The following is a 23,635-nucleotide window of genomic DNA, read 5'->3' on the forward strand; positions in this document are numbered from 1 at the left end:
TCATATGTTCAATGGCCTCGGCAGAGAGGGGTCCCAACCTGGAGCTCCTGCCCTCTCAGGGGAGACAAGGACTCCCAGGAATCTCCTGCAGCTTCTGCTTCCCAGGCCAGGGGAGGGGCTCTTGGGTTTTCCTCAGTCACTAATCCCTACCAGCTGGAGCGACTCTGTACCAATGAGCACTGATCAAGGACTCCAGGAAACAGGGACCCCAACACAGACCTCTTGGGGTGCCTTAGGATGGAAACTGCATGTGTGCCAAGCTGTTAAAAACCTGTGAATGCTTCCTTGCCTCTAAACCCGAGCCCATACATGTGTACACACAGTCACACATACATTGCATGTGCATGTATGCAGACATGTGGATGTGTGGTGATGTGTTGATATGCCCATGTATTCTGAATGGGTATATGCATGTGTCCGTCTGAGTGTATGAATTGTGCCATGTTACACGAATGTAAGTGAATACTGACTGGTGTGTGTGTGCAATGTGTGACCGTGTCCTGTGTAAGACAGAAACAGAGAAGTGGAGAGACAAAGACAGGTAGAGACAGAAAGGTGGGCATGGCAGGGATGGAGTGGAACTGGAGCAGGGCAGGGCCAGCAGCTTTATGCTCAAGTGTTTGTCCAGCAGGAGCTGGGGTAGTGAGAGGACCCTGTATGTAGCTTTGAAGCAGGCAGGAACTTTCTGCTGTTGTGTGTCAAGGGTTGAGCAGGAAGTCCCCCCTTACTGGCCACAGTCACTTTCTCCAGGCAGAGAGCAGCTTGGTTGCCTGCATCAGGGCTGTCTGGGGTGATCCAGCAGGGAGAGGAAAGCTGGGCACAGCACTAATCTCAACAGGTGACCTTGTTCATCAAAGCAGGTAGCGGGGCTTCTATCTCCTGTTCCTTCTTCCTTCCGGGGCCCAGCACCACTGCCAGAGGCTAGGGTGCTGCCCGCTGGGATCTAGATGTCCCTTTCACATCTGTGTCTTAAAGCCCTGGGAACCCCTGTGTAGAAGGCGAAGCCCTTCTGCGTGTTGCTGAGCTGGATGAGTAACTGTAGCCTCCCTACCACCTGCTCATGATAAAGGAGAATAAAGCTGGAACCAAGTGCTTTGTGTCCCTAAAGACAGGCCTCCCCTCCAGGCCTCTGGGCCCTTGGGGCATCAGTGGGCACAAGGTGCAGCATTCAGGGGACTCTCATTATCCCTCCCTTCGGTAGCCTTCGGCCAAGGTCCTCTCCAGCACCGGCCTATGACCCTCATGGCCGTTAGCCTCTCCCTAACTTCGCTGAATCAAGAGGGTCTTTTGTATTCCAAAGGCCAAAGGGCCCGGCTTGCCTTAATTAAAATGCACATCCTTTAATTAAAGGCCCCGTAACACACGAAGGGCATCACTGAAATACGACGTGTAACATGGTCATTACTCTGCTGCTAATCACTAATTAATGAAGCTATTTCAATTAATAGCTTCTCCACCACTACTCCCCCTTGGACAGACCCCATGCTGAGGTGAGTCCCTGAATCACCAAAAACTGGCTTCTTTCCAGAGACTCCAACCTGAATATTCATGACTCAACTTCAGTGCTTTTCAATTAAACACAATAAAATAAATCCCGTCAAAAGTATATTTCTAGCTCACAAACCGTCTCCCTTCAACTACCTCACCTAGCAGGAGCTGGTGGCTGGGGGAAGGGCTGGCAGACAGGTGAACAGAGTACCCTGGGGTCTTGGGAGTCTCCTCAGCCCAGGGCACATCCCAGGTCTGGCGGCTTCACCCAGAAAACGGATGTCCAGGAGTTCCCAAGAGAGTGAGTGGGCACCTCAAGGCATTGTTATCCTACAGCTGAAGGACAATAACCCAGGCATGGGGAGAGCCCAGAGATGTGGAGGGGACATTAACATACTAATTATGAATATTAAACAGCCATTAAAGACTCTGCCTTGAAGAAATGACAGGAGAGTCTCACTTAAGGTAACTAGGAGGGGGCAGCCCTGTACCCGAGCTGGAACTAGAGGGTGGGGGACCCGTAGGGAGGTCTGCACAGGGCTTCAGCAGCTCGGGTAGGCACAGTCTCAGCTAGAGGGACATTTAGGCAGAAAGAGATAGGAGGACTCCAGGCAGGTGGTTCAAAGAGAGAGTAGCCATGACCAGGACAGGCCTCCAGGGCCACAACAGGAGATGTGTCCACTCCTCCCCACTCCCTTATGAACAACTATCACATAGATTATGGTCAATCCCAGAATCGTCACATGGGACAAACCATGTATAAAGTGGGGGGGGGGGGGGCTGCTGCCTCCCGCTCTAGCCCTAACCTGGCTCTCTTGCTCTAGGCTGGGTTCCCAGGAGAACCTGCCCAGGGTGGATCCACATGCATCCAGGTGTAGGACAGCCCTCACCACCGACACTGAGCCCAGCATCTCATGCCCACTCTTGTCCTGAGAGGGGTTGAGGACAGGTTTCTGGGGCAGCAAAGTGCCTAGGATGTGGAGAGGAGGATGTGGGAGGACAGGTGGTGGAGTACCACACCACAGCATCACTGGGGACCAGACCTGCAACCTCTCCACTCCAACGTTCTGCATCTTCTCATCAAAGATGGAGTCGAGAACCCATGTCCAGCTCTGCTGGCCAGCGGGAGATACTCACTGCAGATGTCCCAGACTCAGGCTCCTCCCGAGCACCCAACATGCCTATCCCAGCCCTGGAGAAGGAAGGACTGAAGGCCTAGAGAAGGTTCTTCCTCGGTATCATCTCTATCTTTGCCTCCATATGGACTGGGTTTGACTTCTCCCCTGCCATCTTCACAGCAGATGACCGGCCCCCCTTTCCCTTCTATCCTGAGAAGGACACTAGGTGGTACCAGTCCCCACAGAATCCCGAGGTGGACGCGGCTCTGTCCGGCAGTGCCCTCTTTTGGCCAGAAGTGGAATGTCAAGGACTGTAAGCAAGGCTGTGGGCTGAGCAGACAAAAACACTCCCAGCCTGGTCAAAGGCACCCACACACATTCATGCCCACACTCTCTACCGACTGTTTCTGGGAAGCGAAAGCAAAGAAGATATGTCCTCAGTGTTCCAGGCCTACAGGAAAGAGAGCCCATAGACAGCAACAGGAATCCTGGACTGGTCTGGAAGCCCTAAAAACATGTTTCCAGACACTGAATCAGGAGGAAAGGTCTGGCATCGATCAGTCTAAGAATCTGAGAACCTGATGACTGTGGCTCGGCCTTCAAACAAAGCCAGACAAGCTGTGTGCACGGTGCAGGGCTGAGGAGGTGGACCCAGCTGGGCTACACGAGCTGATAAGGGAATCTGGCAAGTGAGGGAAGAAGGAGGGGAGTCAAGCTTCTCCTCACCGCTCACTCTGGTGTCTCCAGGGTCTGCTCCGAGCTCCTGAACCCACTGCCTTGTATGTGAAGACCCCTCTTCAAGACAAATGCAGCTTGCACACGATCGCAGTAAGGTCCTAATACCTCTACCAGCCCTCCCCAGGAAGGCTCCCTCTTACGCCCTCCTAGCTACCTCTGAAAGGCCCCCTGTCCATCGTGGCCAATATTTTCTACCCAAAACTCCTCGGGACAGCCAGAGGACCTCCACATCCCAGTGACTGCTTCTAGATCTTGGAACTGTGAGAAGCAGGTTATAGGATCTTGCTGAGAACTTACCAGCAAGCAAATTAGCCAGCTGACTCCATCGGCACTCGGCTAGCTACTGCACGCTCACCTTCTCATGGCCCACATCATCCTAGGCTGTGGCAGAAGCATGCCTACCCTACCCTGATTAGGGCTGCCTGAGGTTACAGACACTCAGCCCCACCTTGCTGTAGCCTCTACACTCTCCACCCACAAGACACAGCCTGAGGATGTCAGAACCTGGGTCTGAGCTGATGGCCCAGATGAAGCGGCTGAGTAGAGGAGGTGGTACCCCTGACGCCCAGGCAGCAGCCTCTGCTTAGCCTTTGAAGGTGACTGCATCACTTCAGGCAGCTTCAAGGTACTGAGAGGCCGTATCAACCAGGGCCTCCAGGAGAAAGGAACTTTCCCCCACAGGGAAAGACTGCCCAGCTAGCTGCAGACAAAGTCCTACAGTGCCAATTTTACACCCACACGGGCTGCAACACGGTTCACACAAGGACAGAAGCAACCCATCACCTGTCAACAGGCAGATGAACAGATGAGTGAGGTAGAGACCCATCCCTGCAGACCCAGCTAATGGGAGGCTGAGGTAGGCTGACTGAACCCAGTAGTCAAGAGACAACACAGCAAGACCCTTCTTCCCCAACTGTTTTAGTTACAGTTTTATACTGCTGTGAAGAGACACCATGACCACAGCAACTCTTTTTTTATAAATATTTATTTATTTATTATGTATACAATATTCTGTCTGTGTGTATGCCTGAAAGACAGAAGAGGGCACCAGATCTCATTACAGATGGTGAGCCACCATGTGGTTGCTGGGAATTGAACTCAGGACCTTTGGAAGAACAGGCAATGCTCTTAACCTCTGAGCCATCTCTCCAGCCCCCACAGCAACTCTTATAAAGGAAAGCATTTAATTGGGGCTGGCTTACAGTTCAGAGGTTCAGTCCATTATCAGCGTGGCATCAAAAAGGCAGACATGGTGCTGGAGAAGAGCTGAGAGTTCTACATCTGGATCTTCAGGCAGCAGGAAGAGACGGCAGCCACTGGGCCTGGCTTGAGCTTCTGAAACCTCAACTCCCGTCCCCATAACACACTTCCTCCAATAGGTCAACTCCCATAACACACTTCCTCCAATAAGGTCAACCCCCATTACACACTTCCTTCAATAAGGTCAACCCCCATAACACACTTCCTCCAATAAGGTCACACCTCCAACAATGTTGCTTCCTGTGGGCCTATGGGAGCCATTTTCATCCAACCATCACACTCACCCAGTGGCCAATGGAATATTTTAAGTTGGCTTTCCTTCTACCCCTGTGGTGCTGGAACTGACTGAACCCAGATACTCTCACATATGAAGCAAGAGCTGCAGTAGTGAACTCCGTCCTAGACCCAGACAATGGAGTATTATCCAGTTTTGGAAAGGTAGGAACCTTTTGTTCTTTTCCAAAACAGGGTTTCTCTGTGTAGTCCTGACTGTGCTAGAACTCACTCTGTAGACCGGGCTGGCCTCAAACGCAAACGCAGAGATCCACTTGCCCCTACCTCCGAAGTGCTGGAATCAAAGGAGTGTATCACCACCGCCTGGCTAAGGTAGGGAATGTTGATGCCTGATAATTTCTTCACAGAGGTACAAAAGGAGTCAAATTCATCCATAAAAAGTAGAGAGATGGGTGCTAGGAGCTGAGGGTAGGGAGGGGAGTTAATATTTGACAGGGACAGTTTGTTTTGCAAGTTAACAAAGTTCTTAGATGTTGGTGTGATGATTGCACAATGCAATCGACTTAACATCGCCCCACTACGCCTTTTTAAATGTGAGATAATAAATGTTACATTACCTGTGAGCAGGTGGGGGAGGAGGAAGGAGAGGACACTGACTTGAGGCAGGCTCCACCCCTCGCACTGATAGGATGGGAGCTGTTTTAGGGTTTTCATTGCTGTGATAAAACATGATGATCAAAAGCAAATTCAGGGAAAAGGGTTCTTTCACCTTACAACCTCCAGGGCACAGGTCAGAGGGAGATTAGGGCAGGAATTCCTGGAGGCAGAAATTGAAGCAAAGTTACTAGCTTGCTCCTCATGACTTGCTCAATCTGTTTCTTTTCCTTTTTTGTTTTGTTTTGTGAGACAAAGTTTCTCAAAGTGTAGCTTTTGGAGCCTATCCTGGAACTTTTTTTTTTGTTTTGTTTTGTTTTTGTTTTTCGAGAGAGGGTTTTTTTTGTAGCTTTGGAGCCTGTCCTGGAACTAGCTCTTGTAGACCAGGCTGGCCTCGAACTCACAGAGATCCACCCGCCTCTGCCTCCTGAGTGCTGGGATTAAAGGCGTGCGCCACCACTGCCCGGCTCCTATCCTGGACTTGTGCTGTAGACCAGGCTGGCCTTGAACTCACAGAAATCCACCTACCTCTGCCCCAGAGTGCTGGGATTAAAGGCAGCGTGTGCCACCACCGCCTGGCTCAATTCTTTTTTTTTTTTCTATTTTTTTTTAAAGATTTATTTATTATGGGCCGGGCGGTGGTGGCGCACGCCTTTAATCCCAGCACTCGGGAGGCAGAGGCAGGCGGATCTCTGTGAGTTCGAGACCAGCCTGGTCTACAAGAGCTAGTTCCAGGACAGGCTCCAAAACCACAGAGAAACCCTGTCTCGAAAAACCAAAAAAAAAAAAAAAAAGATTTATTTATTATGTATACAACATTCTGCCTCCATGTATGCCCGCATGCCAGAAGAGGGAGCCAAATTTCATTACAGATGGTTGTGAGCCACCATATGGTTGCTGGGAATTGAACTCAGGACCTTTGGAAGAGCAGCCAGTGCTCTTAACCGCTGAGCCATCTCTCCAGCCCCCTGGCTCAATTCTTACACAGCTCAGGATCACTTGTCCAGTGGTGTTTCATCCACAAAGGGCTGGGCCCTCCCACACAGTGGCCCCACAGGGTCCATCCGGATTGCCTGTAGGCATTTTCTCAACTGAGGCTCCCTCTTCCCAAATGGCTCTCACTTGTGTTAAACTGAAAATCTTGAGTCAGCACAGAGGTCTTCTTGGGTATAGCTCCCCAGCCTCAGGAACTCAGCTATGGAGTCTTCTGGAAGCCCGGCCTGAGCTTCTTAGGAAGTTCCCTATCGTACAGGGCAGGCTAGAGAGACTATGCTCTTTCAGAAGACCCAAGTTTGGTTCTCCCACTCTGGACAGCTTACAACTAATTGTCCATAAGGCCAGCTCCAGAGAGTCTGATGTCCTCTTCTGGCCTCTGGAGGTACACTCACACATGTAGCATACACTCACACATGTGTGCATAAAAATAAACCTTAAAATATTGCTTTTATCAAAACTGGGAGACTATGGGGAAATTTTATGCTCGTATGTCACTTTACGACACTTCTGGTCGTCTGGTTTTCTGGAAATCTGTGCACAGTGCTGACAGGGTTGTATAGCCAGGCAAGCGAGTGCTGTGGCTACCAGTTAAGCAGTTGGGGCCTCCCATCCACACCAGTGCTCCTGAATCATAGATGTCTCTGCTTTGAGAGCTCCTCTGACTGCCTGACACCTCGCTGCTTTCCTTCTGAGCAGATCATAAAACGTCTCCAGTGTGTATGTGTGCTTGCCCGTGTTGGTGTGTGTGGAGGCTGGAGGCTGGAGGCAAGCATGGATGTTTTCTTCAATAGTGCTCCTCCATCTTTTGACAAGGTCTCTCCTTATACCTGGAGTTCGCCAGTGAAGCTCGACTGGCTGGTCAGTGATCCCCAGGATTTGTTGGGGTTACATGTGCACACCACAGTACCTGGCTTTTGTATATGGGTTCTGGAAATCCAAACTCGGGTCCTCATACTTGTTCAACAAGCATTTTACCCACGGAGCCTTCTACCCTGACCCCATATGCTCATTCTTAGAAATACAAGGGAATTATGAAATGCTCTCTCCTCAAGGCCGGACATGGCCATTTTGAAATGAGGGCATGAGAGGCAGTTGAGCCATGCAAGGCCCTCCCACAATGGTTCCTGGGTGAGGAAGGCTTTTCTTGGTGGTGTAGCTGTCTTAAGTTGCTCTATGTTCCTACAAATAACTCCAACGAAACTCACATTTAACCCCAGCACTTGAGAGGCAGAGGCAGGAGGATCTCTGTGAGTTCTAGGCTAGCCTGGTCTACATAGTGAGTTCCTGGGATAGCCAGAGCTATCTGTCTCAAAAAAACAAAAACAAAACAAAACTCATTAGACTTGGATAGAACCATTTTTTGTTTGTGTTTTGTTTTGAAACAAGGTCTCACTACATAGCCCTGGCTGTCCTGAAACTCACTATGTAGACCAGGCTGGCCTCCAACTCATAGAGATTCACCTGCCTCCCAAGTGCTAGGATTAATGGTACGTGCCTCTGTGCCTGGCTATGTAGAACCAATTTTTTTGTGTGTGTGCCATTGGTGGTCTAATGAAGGGTGAATAGAAGTTTGTCTCCCCAGTAAAAGTTCATGCAACAAAAGGTGTTGAATAAAACAATGATCTTCTTTTAAATAGTTTAATAACTTTCACTTAAATAAGGCTTTGGTGAGATTTACCATATCTATAAAGATAATCTCTAACAGGCATCTTGGAGAGTTCATGATCAGTTCATGAAACCACCGGCTCCACAAGGTATAAAAGAGGAGGTAGAAAAACAAGGCCAGAAAGTAGGGGGAAGTTTCACAGCGTCCTGGGATCTGTGATAGCTGAAGTGTCCAGGCAGAGCCCGAGGAGTACCAGGCACCTACCCACCCAGGACACATCAGTAGTGCGAAGGAGGAATCCACAGGAAGGGAACCAGGGGCTGTGCAGGGACCTCTAGCTCCTGCACACTGGTCCAGCTGGAGTGGCAGTCTGACTTTTGGGGGAAAATGGGAACCATGTCCTCTCCAGCACTGTGGTTCTTGTGGGCCTGTCTTACCACAGGGCCATGGCTGAATGTCTACAGACATCTTGGATTATCTCTACTGGAGAGATGGAGGTTGGAAGATGCCTGGAGGGGGTGTCAGAGCTGCTTCTGAACATCTTCCAGCACACAAGAGAAACAACCCACATAGACCTGGGAAGAACCGTGTCAGCAGTGTAAATTCCATAAGAGCAGGCAGCAGTCCCTCTGAGTCTGAGGGGAGGGCAGGATGGTCCTGACTGGCAGATGGGTACACTGATGTCCGGAGAGGCCACAACCCTACTCCTGACACAGGTCCATGTGGGTTCAGGCGGCTGTCTCCACCTATCTCTCCAGCTCATTGGGATTCTCCAGGAGACCGTGGTCTTTGTTGTTTGCTTCATACATGTGAGGTGCAGATTCAAGGTTTCACCAACAGAGCTGTTTTCCTTAGGCTGCCGACTAAGGGTCCTGGGTGGGACCAGATCGTCAGAGAGCTAGAGGTCCTCATGATCAGGGGTCAGGTCCACCCTCTGGGCCTTCCCAAACACCAAAAAGGTGCCCAGCCCCAGGTTGCTGATGATGGCCACCAGGTCGAAAATACACGTCCAGGAGCCAGTGGCCTCAATCAGGTAGCCACTCAGATACACGCCTATCACACCTGGACAAGAGAGACAGAGATTGACTGACGCTTCAGGGAAGCTGGTCCCACACATCCGTGAGCTCCAAGGGTAGAGCAGGGCAAGGCAAAGATGCCCTGAAAACCCTGGGATAAATTTCAAAATCTGAGCTGTGGGCCACAGGAGTCTCAGAGGACAGAGTCACACACTGATGGTGTCCCCATCCCGTGTCCCACCCAAGGGAAACAAAGCAGAAGGCAGGTACTCAGTGGAGGGACCAGGTAGTGCCCTAAACTATGGGACTTGGGGTGAGTCAGGGGAGAATGGCTTGCAAGTCCCCCAACATCAGCCAAGTCAAGTGGCACCTCAGCTGAAATATCTGTGATTCCCCTGGGCCATCTTGGGGCTTGTGCTCTACCTTGAGTCTGGGACCCCCCGTTGACTTTGACTTTTAGATCACATTGGCTTTGGGATCCCACTCGGTAGCCCTTGGGTTGAGTGAGATGGGGGCAAACCCCATTTAAGCTCCACTCTGAGCTCATTTCCTGACTGCCCCAAACCTAAGAACAAGAGAACCTCTAGCCTGGACCTAGAGCCGTCCCTTACCTGCCAAGGCCCCGGCAGTGTTGGCCACACCTGGGAACAGACATTGAGAGAGACACCATGAGAAGACCCCCTGTTGCTCCTACAGCCCAACCACCTGGGACAGCCCACCGAGGTGGGTAGGGATAAGCAAGTGGCTCACCAAACAGAAAACCAGCACAGGATGGGGCCAGGTCCTGAATATTGACTGAAATACCACTGTAGGAAACAGGAAGGAAGGCGTGTGAATGGCTACAGGCTTGGCCACCGCCACTTTGCCTGAAGGGGCTACTAGAGCGTAAAAGAGGGTTGTAAGTCACCAAAGACACCCAAACCTGCCCCTGCCTCTACCTCCTGGGCACTGCTAGGCTTCTGACGCCATCTACCCCACACCCCAGAAGCTGCTCCTGAGAATGTACGCAAGGCCAGAGAAGCAGGCTCGCAGTAGGCTTGCTGTCTGTTCATTTGAAACAACTTTGAACTGGGCTCCTAATACATCCTGAGATGCTTAATTGGGATTGCTATTGCTCAGAGTAACAGACAAGATACAAAAAGAAGGGACAGACTGCAGAGTGATATCAAGCTGGTATTTATGTTCACTCATCTTCCTGGGCTCTCCTCCTAGCATGGGAGGGGGGCTTTCCTATTTTCATGAATAACCCTGGCTTGGTACCCAGATCTGTTCACTGTGACAGATTATACTGAGCTGTCCTTAGCTCCACCTTCATAAGCCCCTAAACCAGAATGCACTAAAACCTGGCAGCCCTGTGGGATGGGACTGTGGACTCTTACCTTTGGTTGAAGGTCTGCAAGCCAATGGAAGCTGATGCAAAGATGACGGCCTTGAGGAAGCTTGTGGTATGACCCAGACACAGGGCGAAAACGCTCGACAGACCAAGCCCCATCACCTGCAGGACGGGGCTGGTCAATATGGCTCACTCTGTCTTGGCCCCGCCCAAAATACCCCTAGTGTTTTGAACAAGATCAGGATGGTTCTACCTAAAAATCCCCTCCCAGGCTTGTGCTTCCTTGCTCTCCATGCCCTGGCACAAAAGGGGACTGAGACCAAGTTCAGAGGATCTCAGGTCAGTCGATACTGACCCCAGAGCATCTTCCAGGGGACACCTAGAGCAGCCCCTTCCCAGGTCCTATTGATGTGGATCGACCTCTGATGGTTTGATATTCCAGACTTTCGAATCTGAGCTGACCCTGCCAGAGGCAGGTACTGTATCTGGAGCCATGAAACCTTTTGGTGTAAGTCCATATCTTTGATCTCAGCCTGTGGAGTACACAGCTCTCAGGTCCTAGGAGTCCATAACACAGTAGGGATGAACATAGAAGGATGTTTGACTAAGAATGGCTCCCATAGATTCATATATTTAAATACTTGGCCTCTAGTTGGTGGAACCGCTCAGAAAAGATTAGATGTGGCCTTGTTGGAGGAGGGGTGTCACTAGGAGTGGACTCCGAAGTTTCGAAGGACCACACCATTCCCTGCTTTGTGGCTGTGTCTCAAAATGTGAGCTCTCAGCTACTGCCTGACGGTTGCCATACTCCCCGCCATTATGGTCTCGGACCCCAGCCCTGTGAAACTGGACTCTCTAAACAAACTCTTCTGTAAGTTGCTTTGGTCATGGTGCCTTATCACAACAATAGAAAAAGTGGACAAGGGATTCCAGGGATTTTCCTACCTGCATGAACTTACGCACCGTGATGACTCTGTAACCTAAGAGGGAGAGAGACCCAGAATGAGTTTCCATCAGCTTATCTGGGTGACCCTTGAAGATGTCCAAAGTCACAGAAGAGGAACTGGGGTGCCCAGGGCAACACTCAGGGCTCAAAACAGGAGATCTCCTATCATGGATTGAACCCTTCCTTGTTCAGTATGTGTGTCAGACGGTTTCCTGTGGTGCGGTTTGGGTAGAAATATGGAAAGGCAGCCCCATGGGCCATCGCAAAAGTGACAGCTATCAGGCAAGCTTAGTCCAGTTCCTCTGAGTGTCTTCAAATCATCTGATCTTACCACAGCGAATATGTGAGACTTTCACACGCCTGCACGTGTCCTCTATACCTGAGTCTGTAAGGACATTGCCCCACGGGGCTGCAGTGTGGCCCCTGGAGCTCTGGAAGAGCAAATCTGGCTACCTGTGACATTTGATGCATCAGATGCCTTCCCTGTAGAGGGTTCACTAGGATCCCCTTGCTGACCCCAACCTCTACCCATTAAAGGGTAGCTGCATTCATTCCTGAGCTGACTCTGAAGGATGGTCTGTCTGTCCTAGGACGGTGGTACAGCCTTTCCCCAGTGATGCAGTGGTATTGCCAGAGCAGAGGGAGATCCCTGAAGCGGTGGTTTACCAGGGACAATTTCCCCCAACACTCACCCTGACTGATGAGACGATCGGAGAGGAAGCCACTGAATGGACTGGCGGGAATTGCCAGCAGCCAGGGCACTACATTGAAGACCCAGCCCTGCAGGGAGAGGTGCAGTCTCAAAGGTGGCCAGAATGGCAGGCACCTAGCCTCTGGATGATAGCCAGGCAAGGGGACCACCCCAGTTCATCACGTCATTTGAGCTCTACCCACCAGGCTGGGCCTAAGAGCAGAGGGTCCTGGGAGGACAGCCTTAAGCAGCTCACTACCAGCCCTCTTGGCAAGTATTGAGTCCACACTAATGGCTAACACCTGAAGCCACGTTCCCCACGTGTTCCCACATGTGACAGGGTGAGAGCCAAGTGGGTCTGCCTGGGAATGTACAGCCAAGAACTCCGGTGTTCACTGATCTCCCTTGGATGCATCAGTAGATTAGCCGGCCAGGCCTGAGAGAGGGGGCTCTTCTGGGCAACAAGTCAAAGTCTTGTGCTAAGGTAGCTATAGCTATTATAGTATGTAGCTCTCGTAACCTTGAACTAACGTCTGCCTCCAGATGGACTGTCATAGGGTGATGGAGCTGCCCAGCAAAGGTGTTACCCCACCCACACCAGGACCTTCACAGCCCAGGCTTAGCCCTCTTTACCCTGAGGACCCAGGTAGCATTACCCACCTTGGAGTGGGGGAAGGTCTCCTTGAAGAAGGTGGGCAACCAGGAGAGTAGAATGAAGAAGGAGCAGGCTGAGGACAGCTGGGAGCAGATTGCAGCCCTGTGTGGGGCACCGGTCTCAGGGTTCTATCCACTGCCAGTCCCTCCTGACACCAATTCCATGTGGGACCCAGTCCTTTCCCCAAGACACTAAGGCTCTACCCTCTGAAACCTGGGACATTTGCTGGAGTGTCAGGACTGCCAGTTCCATGCCAACCCTAGCTCACCAGACAGAGGGCTTCCGGAAGAGTTGTCTCCAGGGCACTTTGGAGGGCCTGACCATAGGCAGGTCTTGTGTCAGGACATCCAGGGCCAGGTCAAGGTCTGGGGGAACAAATGATTTCACAGCGATAGCTCTCAGGACCAGGCGCCCCACATCTGTCCCTGAGACAGCAGCCAGTTAGGAGCTGCTAGGCAGGAGTCAGGGTGCTCTTATCATCCCTTCTGAGGAGTGGTTATCAGGTGCCAACACCCGTGAGAGTACAGTTCTGTGTCTGACCTGAACCCGTGCCTGGAGTCCCTCTGGGGCCTCTTCTTGCTACCCGAAGACTCAACCTAGTCCTACCACCTGCCTTAACCTGCTAGATTCCCCATGTCTGCCTGAGCCTCGATGGAGCAATATGACGAGAATCCAGGGCTGAGGCAGGCTAAGGGATCAGCACTTGGGTTTTCAGAACTATCTTCACTAGGCAGCTATGCCTACCCACAAAGATACCCTCAATACTGAGCCTATTGGCATCAGACCCTCACCTAAGATTCCAGCCATTCTTGCCTTTGCTTCCCTCCACCCTGAAGAGAGGGTTTCTCTGTGTAGCCCTGTGTCCTGTAGACCAGGTTGGCCTGGAACTCTGAGATATGCCTGCTTCTGCTTCCCAAGTGCTGGGGTTGTAGGCAGGCACCCCCACCACCCATGCTTTTTGTAATATTGCTCCAGCTATGGCGGTTATATGAGAAGGAGACTCCATCCACGCTGGGGTGAGACCAAGCTAGACTTGAGTGGAATTGTTTCTTTGATCTGCTGTTGGTGGCCTGTCTGGGGCGAGCACGTCTTCATTCGCTCTTCCCAGGAAAGGTTCACGCGACAGACGGGGGAGGAGGCACAAGGACTGGCCCGCGCGGCCGTAGTTACCTTTCTCATTCAGCAGGTACCTGTACACGTAGTACACCCAGAGCAGGGTGAGACCACCGGAGAAGTAGAAGACACTCTGCCAGCCACACCAGTCCAGGAGCACTGAGCCTATGCCCCCAGTCACCAGGGTCCTGGGAGATACAGAGGAGGGAGGGCCGCAGTGACCTTGGTGGCCATCCACAGATGCGTCAAACCCCAAGGGAAAGGAGCTACTCAGATGTCCTGCCTCACCTATTTTGCTCTTCAGGGAGACTGGGGGTGGGACGGTTGGGGCAAGGGGAATTGAGGAGCAGCTAAGGACTCAGCACAAGAACTGCTGCCCTTGCGGTTTTAATTTCTTTCTTCTAGACCTTCAAACTGACAAACAATTTGTCATGTCGATGCTTGGAAGGAAAAACGGCAATAATGAAAGGGGAGTTTAGGAAACACTGAAATGAAAACACTCCTTCTTTCTTTCCTTTCTTCCCCCCTCCATATATTATAGAGGATAATAGCCTAGAAAAACTTCTAAGTGCAAAAACATGGCTGCGAACACCAAGCACCACAACCTTCCTCTTTCTTGACTCCAGGGTACTATGGTCCCAGATGCAGTAAAGGGCACCTCTGCCTCACCTTTCAACCTTATCACCCTGTGCACTCAGCCAAGAAAGAGAGCGAGAACACTAGGCTCCGGGGTGAGGTTAAGTGGCCTTCCTTCTTCCTGGGCATTCATCTGTGTCCCAGGCACAGCACCCAGGGCAGTAACCTACCCTTGGTGGGGGCAGCACTTTCTCTCCCATCCCTCCTGGCCATGCATAGAACCCTGACTGCTGTGCAGGCCACCAGAACTGGAACTGACAATGTATCCTGGACCCCTCTGCAGAATTTGAGCCCTGGTGTGTCTTTGACAACCACACCTCCCAGTGTGAACTGCACCTTTAGTGTTAAATCAGGTCACCCTAATCAGCAGAGTTAGCCCCTCACACAGGTGGCCTCTGTGCTCCCACCCCCCACCCCAATCCAGAACTCAGCAACAGTAGACCCAGGCCTGGATGATCCGGGAAGTCCCCATTAACCTCCCAGGAGTCTACCCAGTGTAACAGTTAGTGGCCCTTCCTCCATGCATGCTCACATAGAGATGTCTTGCAGAGGGTGGGGCAGCTTATGGCTCCCCTAGGGAAAGCAGGTGCTTAACTGATCCACATGCCGGAGCCCCAGCTTACAGCATCCAGAAAGGCAGAGACATGCTGTGATGGTTAACCTTTATTGTCAACTTGACAAGATTTAGAATCATCATAGAAAACACACCTCTGGATCTAAAAAGGTATTTCCAGAAAGGTTAAACTGCAGAGAGGAAGGTAGAACTATCCTGAGTGTTGGCAGCACCAAGCCACAGGCTGGGATCCTGGGCTGAATAAAAAGGAGAAAGTGGGCCAGTGTGGTGGCAGACACCTTTAATCCCAGCACTCAGGAGACAGAGGCAAGAGGTGTCTCTGTGAGTGCCAGGCCAGCCAGGGCACAAACTGAGACCTTGTCTCAAACAAACAAACAAACAAACAAACAAAAGCAAAACAAAGAAACACAACCCCCCCCCAAAAAGGAGAAAGTGAGCCGAGTACCAACACGTATCTGTCAGCTTCTGACAGTGATGCAGTGTGTCCAGCTGCCTCATTTCCTGCTGTCATGACTACCCTTCATGATGGACTGTACCCTCAAACTGTGAGCTAAAGCAAATCCTGTCTTCTTAATCTGCTTCTTGTCAGTTGTTTTGTCGAAGCAACAAATGCAGTAATTGTCACAGACTTGAGGGACAGCAACCAGCCATCGGAACCTAGCAGTAGCCAACAGAGTCCTCAAGGGACAGCGACCAGCCATCGGAACCTAGAATTAGTCTACAGAGTCCTCAAGGGACAGTGACCAGCCATCGGAACCTAGCACTAGTCAACAGAGTCCTCAAGGGACAGCGACCAGCCATCGGAACCTAGTACTAGGGAACAGAGTCCTCAAGGGACAGCGACCAGCCATCGGAACCTAGTACTAGGGAACAGAGTCCTCAAGGGACAGCGACCAGCCATCGGAACCTAGTACTAGGGAACAGAGTCCTCAAGGGACAGCGACCAGCCATCGGAACCTAGCAGTAGCCAACAGAGTCCTCAAACACCTCTACTCTGACCATCACTGCTAGACTTGAAAGGTGCCCCTTAAGGGCTCAAGTGAAAGCTTCCTGAATCCCTGGTAGGTGAGGTCTTACCCGAACTGGGAGCCAGCACCCACAGTGCCGTAGGTAAAGGCTCTTTCACCCTCCGGTACTCTCTGGGACAGCAGACTGGCCAGGGCTGGGAAGTAAACACCTGAAATGAACAGAGAATGATGCTGCTGGGTGCCAAGAGACAGCCAGTGAGGGCCAGAACACTGTTTGGGTTCGGGCTGTGAATCCAGAGGATGTTCATGTCTCCTTTCCATTACCTCACTGGACCGTAGGGACCAGAAGGGCTGGACTTTTGGCGACATTTAGGGAAGGAACCAAACTAATTCAGGGTGAGAGTTACAATGTAAAGCATCCCTTGAAGAACACTTTACTTCAAAGCAAAACACCTCTGCCCCCAGGCAAACTACCTTGCACCCAGGTATTGTGCATGCACACATATGCTTACACGCTCTATGTCAGCTTCCCGGAGACACTCGATAGCCTTCCCACTAACACATTTACACATTTATGTGTGCACACAGAGTCTACACAGCAGATTCTCAGCTGTGCTCTGTCACTTTCAGACACATGTGAGCCATGTACATACATGTTCCTTTCACAGGTACATACATCTCTACCTGTGCTTCTTACAGACAGTTCCCTCCTTTGGTTCGTAGGCAGCTTAAAAGCTTGGAAATAGTGGGCACACAACACTAAGCCCAGCACTCGGGGAGCAAATGCAGGCAAATCGCTATGAGTTTGAGGCCAATCTGGTCTACACAGTGAGTTCCAGAACAGCCAGAGCTGCACATAGTAAGACCCTATCTCAAAATAAATGAAAAAGCGTGAGTATTCTCTCCATTCTAGAGTGTGCTAAACCCCAGTCTGGAAAGACTCCTCGAGAAGTCCCTTTGGGGGTATGAAAATAGGACCCCACAGCTTCCCTGTTGTTCTTATTCATAATGGGGAGGCAGGAACCATCAGCCTTTTCCCCCTTTGGAACTTTTTATCACCATGTCAATAAATGGGGCTCCTCAGAAGGCAGGCTGTTCTTAAAGAGTGTGGGACCTGGGACCTTTTCAGAGGCCAAAGACCCACCACCCTGTGAAGGAGAACCACATGGGTTTGGGGAACTCCATCACCTCTCTCTGCACACAGATAACAAAGATATGGCAAGACACACACACCCATCCCTGCCCGGAGTCAACAGTCACAGGCTGTCATTCAAATGAAGATCTTAGTTATACAGAACATATTTTTGAGCAAAGGGTAGCACACAGGCACACGGGTATGTATGGCGCTCGGTCCACCCTTTCCCAAGGTTGAATGGCAACATTAGAGAGAGGAAACTGGAGATGACCCTTACCTTGGAGCAGACCCGTGAGGATTCGAGAAAATGTCATGAAGGCCAGGTGACCATTGCCAAGATGGGCAAGCAGTGGCGTGACGGCCGTAATGAAGCCCCAGGTGGAGGCTGACAGCAAGATGACCTTCTCACCTCCGATGCTGGAGCAGACGTGGGGACAGGATGAAGTACTTTTCGAGAAGGCTGAGGGGCACCACCACTAACCACTGGACAGAGCCTTGAAGTGAGCAGTGCAGTGACCTGTCCTATCAAGGAGGAGCCTGAGGCTGAGTGCAGCCCACGCCCGACCTGTCTGTGTCGTGCTTCTGTACCCACTGCCTTAGAGCTGCCACACCCGACCTCCTCTTCCCAAAGGATAAGGCTCTTCCCAAATATCTGTTGATCTCCTCCTCCACCGGCCCCTCCTCTCCTGCGTACGAGGGCAGGGTTGACCATACTGCCTCTCTGAGGCACCCAGGTGATGGGGAGAAGGGGTTGGTTACCGATCCCCAAGGTGGCCGCCCACCACCTGAGTCAGGCAGTAGCCCCAGAAGAAGCTGCTGAGCACGATACCAGCCTCCTTCTTGTTCCAGCCGAAGTCCTGGCTCATGGCAACGGTACAGACGGGCATGGTGACGCGAGCACAGTACAGCAGGCAGGTGCCCAGGAGCAGCATCCCCGTCCACGCCTGACACTCGGGCCTGTGAGACAGACACACAGAGAGAGGGATCAGGACCTGGAGAGGGTCCCTAGACAGCATCCCCGTCCACGCCTGACACTCGGGCCTGTGAGACAGACACACAGAGAGAGGGATCAGGACCTGGAGAGGGTCCCTAGACAGCATCCCCGTCCACGCCTGACACTCGGGCCTGTGAGACAGACACACAGAGAGAGGGATCAGGACCTGGAGAGGGTCCCTAGACAGCATCCCCGTCCACGCCTGACACTCGGGCCTGTGAGACAGACACACAGAGAGAGGGATCAGGACCTGGAGAGGGTCCCTAGACAGCATCCCCATCACGCCTGACACTCGGAGAGCTCAGGACCTGGAGAGAGCCCCTAGACAGCCTTGATTACTCAGATACTGTCCCAAGGACTAGAAAATGGAGAAGTCGTGCCTACGTAAGGGTGGGAATTAAGATAACCTCTTTGGTTGGGGGAGTTGGGCAGATTAATAAACTTTTAAAGGCACCTAGTCCACTGACTTCTAGAAGATAAGGCCAATACTAAACTCGGGGACTGAGAACAGCACAAGAGCCCTCGGGAAGGGGGCAGGGCAAACACGTGACAGCACATTCACAAGGCTCAGAGCCTGGGTCCATGCTTCTGACTGCCAGGACAACACCAGGATTCTCTTTTGTAAGAGCTCATTGTTTGAATGACTGATATAGTTTATGGTAGGCAAACCTGGCCTGATTCTGCCACAACAGGGCAGTGGAGAGTGGCCCTTGGCCCATGAGACACTCCTCTTAAAGGCACCCTGTCCAACAAATATCAACATGGATGTTCTGCACAGCACTGGCTGGTCAGTCATCAGCCATTAGAATGTCACACTGACTCATAAGAGCATACCGTCCATCTAGGACAGCAATGGAGAAGTGGGTTGGGACGTTTGGGGAATCTGCACAACTATCCTCATGATGATTCTGGAAGAAATCCACAGCTAAAATTTTAAAATATGAAATGGGTTTGAGCTCTGGGGAAGTGGGTGCCCAATACAGGAGGAGGGAGGGTGTGAGGGAGGACCACCTTTCTGGGAGGGGGCAGGCAGGAGGGCATGACTGGACACAAATTCTTGGGAGGTTGGGTGGTGTCTTGAGGCAGGTGATACCGCCCACCCCCTCAACACAGGCACAGACAGAGCAGGGAAGAGACAAACTAGCAGATACCAGCTAGAGTACCCAAGGTTGCAGCTGGACTGAGTCCAGTACCCCATAAGGGGTAAGGGCTGGATAGTCACAGGCAAACAGGAGCCGGGTCAAAGGTGAAGGCCAAAAGGCAGAATGGACAGCCCATGGGAGCAGCAAAGTCAAAACAAAATGGCAGAGAGAAGACTTTGAGTCACAGGCCAGGAACCTAAATTGTGTGATCCCTGTCTAGTGGGAGAAGAAGGTGGCGTGGGTGTCAAAGAGCAGCAGGCAAGCCGGGTGGTGATGGCGCACGCCTTTTAGCCCAGCACTCGGGAGGCAGAGGCAGGCAGATCTCTGTGAGTTCGAGGCCAGCCTGGTCTACAAGAGCTAGTTCCAGGACAGGAACCAAAAGCTACGGAGAAACCCTGTCTCGAAAAATAAAAAAAAAAAAAAAAAAAAAAAAAAAGAAGAGCAGCAGGCAGAACAGAGGAGAAGTCACAGCGAAGAAGAAAGGCAGCAGAAAGACGTGTGGGATCCTGGGGACCAGCCGCAGGCTCCTTCCAGAGAGCTCAGGGGAGGTGGAAACTTCTGAGGTCTGCCCTGGCTATGGCCAACATGGTGTCTACTGTGTGGCAAGGAACCTCTGAACCCCAGAGGAATCTCTTGAGTAGGTCCAAGGACTGAGCCCTCTGCCACCTATCCGGGGACCCCAGGCACTGGAGAGGGCAGCAAGCTGTAAGCTTAGCAAATATGTCAACAAGTCTGTTGTTGGCTGAGAAGGAAGACTCAGACCTCAAGCTACTTTCAGGCTGGGATCCGGAGAAACTACTTTCTTCCATAGTCAGAGAAGACAAGGCATGGACAGCAGGCAGGAGGGGATCGTCGTCTGGCGAGACTCCATGTGATATCTGTGGGTCTGAAGCGTATCAGCTGGGGAAACTGCCAACAGCTGGTCCAAGTCCCCATTAGCTGGTGCCACCTAGTCCAGACCTCTAGGAGCTGGGCTTCTGAGTCTGCCCCTCCTATCTCCTCAAGACTCTGTTCTTGGATTTGACAGAAGTCTTCCTGTAAGAGCCCAGAACACAGCAACCCCTGCCCCCCAATTCTTACATTTCTTGTCAGGCAGTGTCCTGAGCAAACATCGCCACTGGATTATTGAAAACACTGGGCGACCAGTAAAGCATTAAAGCTGCCCTGGAGGGGCTGGAGAGAGATGGCTCAGTGGTTAAGAGCACTGCCTGCTCTTCCTGAGGTCCTGAGTTCAATTCCCAGCAACCACATGGAGTCTCACAACCATCTATGAGACGTGGTGCCCTCTTCTGGCCTGCAGGCATACATGCATTCAGAAGACTACTGCCCTGGAGGGTGTTCTGCTTGCCCTGAAGTGTTGTCCCACTTGCAGAAGCCCAGAGGACTCTACATGCAGAACAGCAGAACGGGTGGCTTGTTTCAGCTGACTGGAAGGTCTCAGCAGGAGCACAGGAGCGACACTCTCTCACCCACTAAATGTGACTAATACAGAAGAGTCTCCTGTGCTCAAGAGGGAGCCACACAGCAGGCCATTCTTCCCCAGGTGCATCTATGGTTGCCCAGCCCTGTTATTGCGGGAGACCAGTTAGACCCTCCAAATGAGAGGAGTCTCAGACTTCCTGGTGGCCGGTTAGAAAAGGCCTAGGCAACACTTAAGTCCTTCTGGAGGGGCCCTCCTGGGCCAGCTGCCTCAGGACTAGTTAGAACCCCAGGTCCAAGATCCCTTATCAGCTGGGTGGTGGGTGGTGGTGGTGCACACCTTTAATCCCAGTACTTGGGAGGCAGAGGCAGGCAGATCTTTGTGAGTTTGCGGCCAGCCTGGTCTAGCTGGCCTACAGAGTGAGTTCTGGGACAGCCAGGGCTACACAGAGAAACTCTGTTTCAAAAAAACTAAAAACAAAACAAAACAAGACAAAAAAACCCAACAACAACATCAAAGCAAAAAACAAGATCCCTCATCTTGCTAAGAGCTTGAGTCAGGATTGCCTGAAAAGCCCCCCCTGCCCGACTGGCGCCAGAGCTCAGGCTGGTACTCTAGCAGGCATGACACTTCCTCTCAGACTCCTGAAGCCTTGGCTTCCTGTAGACCGCCTGTGCAGAGCATCCGGGGCTGAGCAAAAGGGTGGTCACATGGCCCTTGGTTCAGAAAGGGGAAATGTGCTGGCACCAGTAGCCAGGGCATCAGAGAGACCAGAGCGTACCCTGGAACCATATCTCCCTAACTCAGCCTCCACCGACCTCCCCACACCCCAAAATTTGCACTGCCTCCCAAGTCACAAAGAGGACTGGAAGAGATGGTGGATAGACAGAGCACTTATTACTCCCCCCACCCAAAATTCTCAGCCACGGCCTCGGCCAGAGGTTTACAAGGAGCAAGTTTACAAGGAGAGCAGCAAAGGGCCAGGCAGAGCCATTAAATTATAACCTACAGCAGAACTGGCAGAACAGTTTAGAGTTCTCAAAAAGTCCAGGGTGGTGCCTCCAGGGGCCAGGTGATGCAGAGGCGTTGGGACAAGTGTGGGGTAGGGTGAGAGGTAGTAAACCAAAGAGGAGTGAGAGGAGGAACGTGATGCTCCTCTTCTGGCCCTCCCCTAATTGTCCTAATTGCGGGTGGAGATCTGTGCCTCTCCACGACCTCCTGTTGTGCCTTTCAGCTGCTCTAGGAGGACCCAGAAATTCCTCCCTGTAGATCCAGGGTTCTTGCCCCAGGTGACTGGGAGGTGCCAAGGTTTGGCTCTGGGGGTCCAGCACCTCCACCAGAGCAGGGTGTGAGTTTCTTTTGGGCTTTTGGGCTCCCGTTTGAACCCTCTCTCGGGGGTCCCTTGGCCAGATGCCACCTTCTTGCACCTGGTTGCACCTTCTTGCACCTGGTTTCTGTGGGGCTACTTGCCTGGAGGGCAGTGGAAACAGTGGGAAAGTAACGTGACTGAGGATGGGTAACTGCTGTCTGTGTTCCTTCTTAGTTTAGAAGCCTTGTGAACTCAAGACCTGTCACTGTGACAGAAGTGCTGCTTGGATCGCCAGGCTGTGAGCATCTGTCTAGCCCAGCGCTCCCACCGAGAGTCCCAGACCTCGGAAAACTGGCAGGGAGGAGAGCGAAAGGGCCATTTGCCAGATTTTGGCACTTGACTAGAAAAGGAGGGTCCCTTTACTTGGTTGAGCATCTGTGTCCTCCCTCTTTTGGGGGGCTAAGGCCGCCCAGGGAGGAGCATGTCAGTCCCAGAAGTGAAGGTGGCAGGCTACATACAGAGAGGTTGGGAGGTACCCCTAAAGTCTGGTGCTCCCTGAACTCAGGTCCCATGAAGCAGCGTCTCCCTAAACGTGAACGTCTTCCTTGCCCGGGTGCCACCCACATCCCCATTCACCTGGACCATTGTGTATCCTCTGCTACTGCAGGTGGGGTCTTGCGGGCTTCCTCCGGTGTTGACTGCATCAGGCTGGGGAGCTGAGATGGCATGGGCACCGTTGTGTCCCTGTACCGTGCCCTCCCACCTCAGGCCTAGGCCAACCCACAGGGCAGCACCGCCCAAGTCCACGTGTCAGTCCCAGTGCTTCCGTCTAGCTCTCCTAGGACGTGTCGCCCCCGGAATTGAGTCCCGCCCCACTGATGTCTGGGGAGGCAGGGCCAAGGACCTCCCAGCTCCGAAGCCCCAGGCTTACCACTGGGACTTCCGGCTGGAGAAGAGAATTCCTTGGGGGACCGTGGCCCCAAACTCGCCAGCAGTAACTTTCAGCGAAGCACGTACGGGGGATCTCTGGTCCTGTCTACAAGTCGTGGGGGAGTAGTGATGGAAAAGTTCATAGGGCTGTGTTATGGTCTAGAAAAATTAGGAATCAATCCATAACCAAATGCAAAGATAGTAAAACTTTAGGGCAGTCAACTTTAAAAATGGATCTGTGGGGACAGAACTGAGCTGGTAAAATCACTAAGGACAGTGAAATCATTGACCTTGAAATCTTGGGCGAAGTTAGCGCTGACCTCCTGCTAGGCACTAGGGTGGGTACCAGCCACGCCCCACCTGCAGGCTTGAGGCTCCTTCCTTGTACCGGCTTGTCCAGCCTTCCTAAATAAATCCCTCCCCCACACAGCTGCAGACCACCTGGGACACCCTCACTATAAAGGCTTCCCACTGCGCTTGGAATCCCCACTTTCTCTCTACCCTCCACAGGACGCCTTCTGAGCCTTCAACAGCCCAGCCCCACCACAGGTCTTCACTATAGTATACATTTGCATTGAAAAAATATATTAGGACCTGAGGCTAGGATGTGCTCAGCATAGTTGAGGCCCTGCATTCAGTTCCCAGTACTGGATTAAACAATCAGGACCTAAAAGCAAGG

The 23,635-nt window shown here is 52.0% G+C and overlaps 1 protein-coding gene across 2 annotated transcripts; it reads right to left on the bottom strand.

Annotated features, from left to right (window-relative positions):
- Nucleotides 1-8,156: 8,156 nt before the first annotated feature.
- On the bottom strand, nucleotides 8,157-22,766 carry Slc17a9 (solute carrier family 17 member 9). 2 transcript variants are annotated; one of them, XM_041641810.1, is made up of 13 exons: nucleotides 22,663-22,766; nucleotides 17,991-18,118; nucleotides 17,439-17,578; nucleotides 16,136-16,235; nucleotides 13,906-14,036; nucleotides 13,004-13,100; nucleotides 12,741-12,837; nucleotides 12,082-12,169; nucleotides 11,389-11,423; nucleotides 10,490-10,605; nucleotides 9,861-9,916; nucleotides 9,722-9,751; nucleotides 8,157-9,156 (listed from the first exon to the last, which is right to left on the bottom strand). In XM_041641810.1, the coding sequence occupies exons 1-13, from the start codon at nucleotides 22,669-22,671 to the stop codon at nucleotides 8,993-8,995; spliced, it is 1,191 nt and encodes a 396-aa protein (XP_041497744.1). In that variant the 5' UTR covers nucleotides 22,672-22,766; the 3' UTR covers nucleotides 8,157-8,992. The 2 variants fall into 2 exon arrangements, with proteins under 2 accessions (XP_041497744.1, XP_041497743.1); XM_041641809.1 differs by having other exon boundaries at nucleotides 17,921-18,118.
- Nucleotides 22,767-23,635: the final 869 nt, after the last annotated feature.

The sequence above is a fragment of the Microtus oregoni genome, unplaced genomic scaffold (assembly GCF_018167655.1).
Source record: "Microtus oregoni isolate MIOR12 unplaced genomic scaffold, Mior012 000071F_ref0000514, whole genome shotgun sequence".
In the NCBI taxonomy this organism is placed as follows: Eukaryota; Metazoa; Chordata; class Mammalia; order Rodentia; family Cricetidae; genus Microtus; species Microtus oregoni.